Raw genomic sequence first — 8,353 nt, forward strand, 5'->3', positions numbered from 1 at the left:
GGAAAAAGATCCTCTCGGTTCAGGGCGGAGTTAACTTTAAAAAACAAAAAATGACTCATTCTCATTCCCTCGAACGCCTCACAGCCTCCCGGTTCAGCCTTTGTAATCATCAGGAGGAAAAAGACATGACAGCTCTGTAGACATAGTGACAAACGGGCATTTGATGAGGATTTCAGCAGAATCAGAGCAGGTCGGACTGAACCTAGGGTTGTCTCAGCGAGCAACGTTGTCTCAGTCAAGAGTATTTTTTGCAACTCTTTCTGGATTTATCACTTGCTTCTCAAATCTACAAAGACGGAGTCCTTTTCTTGAGTCGGAATGTGCTCTAGGCTTCAAAACTAGATTCTGCATCTCAAGTGGTTTTCCATTAATAAATGTACACAATGAATATCCTTTTTGTGGGTTGCAATTTTATTTGAGCTCATAAAAAACACAAAACCAAATCATACATAGAATAGACACACAATATCAACAATGATTATAAATGGAAAAAAGAATAGTAAACAATAATAAAGAGAGGGGGGGAATTCATATTGTTTTTTTAATTTTTTTTGCCAAGCAGAAAAAAAGAAGTTAACTCCCCATCGTCGTGGGCTTCACCTTTCACAGAACAGCAGCCGCCACTGACAATGATGTGTGTTGGAAATGGCCCTTATTTGAATTTTTTATTTCCACACATCACAATAATTATACACTTTTATTTTTTAAAAGAAAAGATTAAAAGACATTGTGGAAGAAAAAATGAACCGAATGTGTTGTGATCCTGAGCACCAGGGGGCAGTAGTGAGTCGGAAGTGAGCGCCTCCTCAGACCCCGGAAGTGAGCGCTGTGTTGTGCTGCCGTGTTAGCGTTAGCTCTGAACAGAAGTGAGACACTCTTTTCCCCAAAGCTTCTCCTTAAAGCGGACAGAGCGCAGTGAAACATGGCAGAAGTGAAGCTGAAGGAGGAGCAGGAGCTGTGGGAGCCCGCGGAGGTGGAAAACAGGTGAGTTTAGAGCCAAGACAGGACTCTCTCAGACACAACCCTGCCCCATGTTCATTAAAGGAACAGGCCACCGTTTTTACATACTGAGATATGTTCTTACCTTAGCTTTGACGAGTTCTTTAGGACCTGTCTGATCTTCACCCGTGCCTTCAGTCACGTAAACACAGCACAGACGGCGTTAGCATTTAGCCTCTCCCTCTCTCCTCTATAGCTCCAAAACAGGTCAAGATAGAAGCTCCCAAGCTCTTCCACGTTTTCCCTATTTAAATATGGTTATGTGAAGTGTTCCACTACAAAGTATAATTACACAAAATTAAACAATGTGGATTTTCTAAGCGGATAAAAGGGGGGACTATATTGTAAGGCGTAATAATACCAGGAGTAATTTGGCATCCGCACAGTAAAGTGAAGATTACTGCACGGATTTCGAACTACTCCTGGTATACGTGACTGAAGGCACGGGTGAAGATCAGACAGGTCCTAAAGAACTCGTCAAATCTCAGGTAAGAACATATCTCAGTATGTAAAAACGGTGGCCTAGTCCTTTAATGTGCATTGTTCCATTGAAATAAATTAATAAATTTAATGAAAAATGACATTCCCGAACTTAATAAAAGCACATGTCATATTGCATAATATCACATTTGCCATAAAAGACTATTAATTGTAATAGTTTGTGTATTGAAATGTTCTAAACAGATCAACATTAATATTTATCAGTTTGTTGGGTCGTTTGAACGTTAAAACCTTTGTGGCTCTTTGAGACTTTCATTTGGTTTGAGATGGTCCGAAATGGCTCTTTGAATGTTAAAGGCTGCAGAGCCCTGGTCTAAACCTAAATCAATCTAAGTGCAAGATTATTATAAGCAGTCCATGTACCAAAGCTGTCCCAAATAAAACATAAGTAAAGAAAAACACGTATGTAGTAGTGTTGTTTTGATATTATGAGCTTTGTCTTGAAAGATTTTTGTTCTTTTACAGATGGATCAAAGAGGACACAGACTGCGAAGGTAAGAAAAGCCCAACAGGACAAACCACAGCACAGAAATACAGTAGGTACTACACAAAACTCTCTTGATACTATTTAAAAAGACAGGTCAATTAGAATTTAGTCCTGCACAAACTGAAATCATTTCAAAAAAGTTTAACGTTGCTTATTATATACAAAAAAATAAAAATAAAATACAGACAAAGTGCAACTTTTCACATCAAAGTAAAGTATTGCGGCTTCCAAACAAACCTTATAGCCGCGGAGAGGATGTGAGGCTGGGTCCTGTGGCTCAGTTTTGTGACGCGCAAGGAGGCTATGGTGACAGATACGCTGAGATCCAGAGTTGCGTTTCTAGTGCATTTTTTGCGTAAGGACAAAGGACAAAGCTATAACAGCGCATTAAAAATCCATCCATCCATCCATTTTCTTCCGCTTTATCCGGGGCCGGGTCGCGGGGGCAGCAGTCTCAGCAGAGATGCCCAAACTTCCCGATCCACACACACCTCCTCCAGCTGTTCTGGGGGGACCCCGAGGCGACACCTGGCCAGCTCGGAGACATAGTCCCACCACCGTGTCCTGGGTCTTCCACGAGGCCTTGTCCCACTAGGACATGCCTGGAGCATCTCCCGCGGGAGGCGACCAGGAGGCATCCGGAACAGATGCCCGAGCCACCTCAGCTGGCTCCTTTCGACGTGAAGGAGCAGCGACTCTACTCTGAGCTCCTCCCGGGTAACTGAGCTCCTCACCCTATCTCGAAGGGTGCGCCCAGCCACCCTGCGAAGGAAACTCATTTCGGCCGCTTGTATTCACGATCTTGTCCTTTCGGTCAATACCCAAATCTCATGACCATAGGTGAGGGCGGGAACGTAGATCGATCGGTAAATCGAGAGCTTTGCCCCGACTCAGCTCCCTCTTCACCACGACAGACCGATATAGCGACCGCATCACCGCACCGATCCGTCTATCGATCTCACGCTCCATCCGTCCCCCACTCGTGAACAAGACCCCGAGATACTTGAACTCCTCCACTTGAGGCAAGGACTCCCCACCGACCTGTAGAGGGGAAACCACCTTTTTCCGGTGGAGAACCATGGCCTCGGATTTGGAGGTGCTGATCCTCATCCCGGCCGCTACACACTCGGCTGCAAACCGCCCCAGTGCGTGCTGAAGGTCCTGGTTCGTTGGAGCCATCAGAACAACATCATCCGCAAACAGCAGAGATGAGATCCTGAGGCTCCCAAACCGGACACCCTCCGGCCCCTGGCTGCGCCTAGCATTAAAAATGAATATGACAAAATTATGGAAACCAGAAGGGATGAACGGACAAAAAATGACTAATGGAATGGGTGCAGTGCGGTCAACAAAAATTGTGGCTACCCAGACCAGACCTCTCATCCGGACCCCAGGTGAGTGCGCGTTTTTACACACTTACACTTCCGCGTGCACACGCCCATGCCCACGTGAGTACCCCGCCTCAGAAGCACACACACACACAAGCGCACCGTGCACACACTCAGACACAGATACGTCTCCTACATAAAGGAACCACAACGATGTGTTGTTGATCGTTTCGAGGGTATTACATGTACTATTTATAGCGCCAGAAACAAAGTAGAAGAATAATTTTGAACTAGATAAACCGTCTACATCAGGAAAATTGTTCTCAGTTTGTTTCCTTCCAGTAAGTTTAAATTCATAAAACTGCAGCGAGAGTGAATCTATTGCAATCTGCCACTTGGAGCCCGTAATGCATTGTGCCATTGTGCGGAGGTATCCGGACACGGCTTGTTTGCTGGTGGTGGCGCTGCGGCCGCACTATGGGGCGACTCGTTACATTCTCCCTCAGCCCAAAGTCCCACATCAGCCTTTCAGCTAAAACGCTAACGTTAACTTACTGCTATAGAGCAGTGACCGTCACGCAGGTGAGTCAGAGGTTTGAGGTATTTCTGCCTTTACTAATGGATCCATGCCTTTAGAAACACTTTTTCTAACAGGTCAAGTTACATTTTAATATCTTACCCTTCTCTGAAGTACCATAGAAGAAAGTGGTCAGTCAGAAACTCCACATATTTTTCAGAGGTCATTTTCACACCTTCAGGGAGCCTAAAAGGGATCGACCAGCTCTCTCAACATGATTCCAGGACATGGTGGCCATTCACCAACCATCCACTACTCCATCCATCTGACCATCCAGGGTCACACGGCCTCATCAGTGAACAAGACTGTTTGAAAATGAGTCTTCATGTATTTCTGAGCCACTGCAGCCGTTTCTGCTTCAGCTTCACTGAACAGTTTAGTGGAGGCCCGGATAGAAGGTTTATGCACAACTGCAGCCTCTGGAAGGTCCGACACCTTGACGTCCGGGAGACTCCAGAGGCACCAGCAGCTTCAAATACCTGTTTCCTGCTTTGTAGCAGCTGCTCTCTTAATCTGATGTGTTTGTCTGGCTCATTGTGCTTTTATCTGCGTAAACCCATGTGTTCTCTGAATCAGCCACAAATCTCTTAACAGTACGATAATTAAGCTTAATCTAATGAAATATCGAAGGTTTTCATACCTAGTCCAAGGCATTCAACTCATTCATGCTTTTCATCAGCAGAGATAATTTTTCTTTCCCATATTGCAACAATACTATCCGTAAGTTTCATTGAAAAACATTTGTTTTTTTACCTTCATGACAGTGAAATGCAATTTGCATAATAATTTGGAACGTGGTGTTGACCTTTGAACAATTTGGGAAAACCCAGGTGACGATGTCATGTCATTGGAAGCACAAGTCTGGGTCTTCCTTGGGTGCAATTTCCAGATGCCTGAAACTGCCACGTTCATTGGTTCAAACAATGCAAGTATACAACAGTGTGCAGACGCCTAAGCGGTCGAATCGCGTTTCCCTGTCTGTTCTCTGGAAACACTTGTAATCAGCCGCTCGCATGTGTTCACTTCAGGAAGAACCACTGCTGCTGAGCCATTCTGAAAAAACTCTGGGTTAGCGAGCTCTGAGCTGTCAATGAAAATTGTTTCCTATTTCTTTGCTTGAGTTTGGTGACAGTGGAATAGGTTTACTCCCTTTCTCTGACACTGAACCAACCAAACCTCTGCGCTTTCACCCGCCCTAAACAACTGACCCCCCCAGTGGACTGTCCACAGTAGGGCTCAACCAAATACCCAAATTAGAGCTGTCCATGGTTAACCGATTATTTGCTGTGGAAGTGAATATACTTTTAATATATTTTTGCACCACCAGAGACCGCCAGAGTGCTCCCAAACATTTGTATCGTTTATAAGGAGTAGTTGATCTCATGACCATTTTTCCAATACGAAGCGGGCAAAAAAAGCACATCTTGGGAGCACTTTACAATCAAGAATGATGAGGCAAAATGCAAGTATTGCAATGCAGTACTTAGATTTATTGTAACATCCCATCTCAATAGCCGCGGGCAACACTGCTGCTTCATTTGATGATGGAGTGTTATTGTCGTCTGTCTGTCTGTCCCTGCAGGTGTTCAGAGTCCACATGAGGCGGCTCCCAGTCCAGTCCAGATTAAAGAGGAACCAAAGGAGATTCAAATCAAACAGGAGTTGATCCAAGAGTTCCCAGTCATTGTTTCTGTGAAGAGTGAGAAAGAAGAGCCTCTGTTTCATGAAACAGTGAAAGAGGAGAATAGAGAGGACGGAGATGAAACAGAGGCAGAGAATTCCTCTGACACTGACGACTCTGCAGACTGGACTCCTTCAGCTGAAAGTCCCGCTCCACAAACACACACTGAACAGCTGCATGAGCCGGCTCATGCGAGCAACGTGAGTGACGGTGGAGGTCCAGAAAAAAACAAATGTTCTCACTGTGACAAAGTGTTTTTGACAAGTTTAAATTTAAGTAGGCACTTACAGACCCACGTGAAGGATCATGTAGTAGAGAAGCCGTTAAGGTGTCGTTTTTGTGCAAACGTTTTTTCAAGAAATGGTGACCTGAAAACACACATGAAAACTCACAAAGGAGGGAAATCAATCAAGTGTCATGTTTGTGCAATGGGCTTTTCCCAACATTCTCACCTTATAACACATATGAAAGCTCACACAGGAGAGAAGCCATTCAAGTGTTCTGTTTGTGCAAAGACGTTTTCACTTAATTCTCATCTTAAAACTCACATGAGATCTCACACAGGAGAGAAACCCTTCAAGTGTTCTGTCTGTGCAAAGAGTTATTCAGTCACTTCTGACCTGAAAAAACACATCAGAGCTCACACTGGAGAGAGGCCTTTCAAATGTTTTGCTTGCGCAATTAGTTTTGTAGCAAATTCTGACTTGAAAAGACACATGAGAACTCACACAGGAGAGAAACCATTCAAGTGTTCCATTTGTGCCATGAGTTTTTCACGAAATAGTAACATGAAGAAACACATGAAAACTCACACAAGAGAGAAACCATTCAAGTGTTCCGTTTGTGCCATGAGTTTTTCACAAAATGATAACCTGACAAAACACATGAAAACTCACACAGGAGAGAAACCATTCAAGTGTTCCGTTTGTGCCGTGGGTTTTTCACAAAATAGTGACCTGACAAAACACATGAAAACTCACACAGGAGAGAAACCATTCAAGTGTTCCGTTTGTGCCATGAGTTTTTCTCGAAATAGTAACCTGACAAAACACATGAAAACTCACTCAGGAGAGAAACCATTTAGGTGTCCAGTTTGTACAATGAGTTTTGCACAAAAATTTAACCTTAAAGCACACATGAAAACTCACACAGGAAAGCCAGTTGTATGAGCATTTTCTAGTATTACGGAGATGTCTCCAGGCTTTCAGGTCAGTGGATTTATTATAGGGATGTAGCGACTCACTCAGTTCCCAATTTTGATTGTTTTTCTGATTTATTTAACCCCTTAACTCCCACCTAAACCGAGCACATTTTCTCCAGTTTGGCTTTACCCCGGTCCAAACGCTTCTGGAAAAAAGCTGTGAAAATAGCAACAAAACTGAGACAAAAACAACGATGGAAATGTGACAAAAAAGTGAGAAAACATTGACAAAAAAGTGACGAAAAATTGATGAAAAAGTGGCAAAAATGTCACAAGAAATTGACAATAAATGGACAGAAAAATGACCAAAAAAATGACAAAAATTTGACAAAAAAATGACAAAAAATTCACCAAAAAATGACAAAAAATCTGACAAAAAATGACTAAAATCTGACCAAAAAATTACAAAATAATTACAAAAATGTGACAAAAAAAATAACAAATGTAATAAAAATGTGACAAAAAAATTACAAAAATTTGACAAAAAAATTACAAAAATGTGACAAAAATTAGTTGAATACCCAACAGAAAAATGATGGGGAAAAAATCTGATGACGTGTGGAAAAAGATCCTCTCGGTTCAGACGGGAGTTAAGAGGTAAAACTTAAAAAAAAAAAAAATGATCATGACTCATTCTCATTCCCTCGAACGCCTCACAGCCTCCCTGTTCAGCCTTTGTAATCATCAGGAGGAAAAAGACATGACAGCTCTGTAGACATAGTGACAAACGGGCATTTGATGAGGATTTCAGCAGAATCAGAGCAGGTCGGACTGAACCTACTCTTTCTGGATTTATCTTTTTCTTCTCAACACAAAGACGACGTCCTTTTCTTGAGTCGGAATGTGCTCTAGGCTTCAAAACTAGATTCTGCATCTAAAGTGGTTTTCCATTAATAAATGTACACAATGAATATTCTTTTTTGTGGGTTGTAATTTTCTTTGAGCTCCTAAAAAAACACAAAACCAAATCATACATAGAATAGACAAACACATTTGTATACATTAATATCAACAATGATTATAAATGGAAAAAAGGAGAATAGTAAAGAATAAAAAAGAGAGGCCGCCACTGACAATGATGTGTGTTGGAAATGGCCCTTATTTGTATTTTTTAATTCCACATATCACAATAATTATACACTTTCTTTTTCTTATTAACCTCTTAACTCCCACCTGAACCGAGCACATTTTCTCCCGTTTGGCTTTACCCCAGTCCAAAAGCTTCTGGAAAAAAGCTGTGAAAATAGCAACAAAACTGAGACGAAAACAATGATGGAAATGTGACAAAAAAGTGAGAAAACATTGCCAAAACAGTGACAAAAAATTTATGAAAAAGTGGCAAAAATGTCACAAGAAATTGAAAAAAAAAAATTACGAAAAAAATGACAAAAATGTGACAAAAAAAAATGCTAAAATGTGACAAAAAATGTACGGAAAAATGACAAAAATGTGACAAAAAATGACAGAAATGTGACAAAAAAATAACAAAAATGTGATAACAATTTTACAAAAAAACGACAAAAATGAGTTGAATACCCAACAAAAAAATGATGGAAAAAAAATCTTATGTGAGGAAAAA

The 8,353-nt window shown here is 41.8% G+C and overlaps 1 protein-coding gene across 1 annotated transcript; it reads left to right on the plus strand.

Annotated features, from left to right (window-relative positions):
- Positions 1-853: 853 nt before the first annotated feature.
- Positions 854-5,940, plus strand: LOC306972847 (uncharacterized protein; the record flags this gene model as incomplete). Its single annotated transcript, XM_079569554.1, has 4 exons — positions 854-984; positions 1,966-1,994; positions 5,475-5,773; positions 5,932-5,940. The coding sequence occupies exons 1-4, from the start codon at positions 923-925 to the stop codon at positions 5,938-5,940; spliced, it is 399 nt and encodes a 132-aa protein (XP_079425680.1). The 5' UTR covers positions 854-922.
- Between the last annotated feature and the right edge of the window lie 2,413 nt (positions 5,941-8,353).

The sequence above is a fragment of the Gobius niger genome (assembly GCF_951799975.1).
Source record: "Gobius niger genome assembly, chromosome: 13".
Classification (NCBI taxonomy): Eukaryota; Metazoa; Chordata; class Actinopteri; order Gobiiformes; family Gobiidae; genus Gobius; species Gobius niger.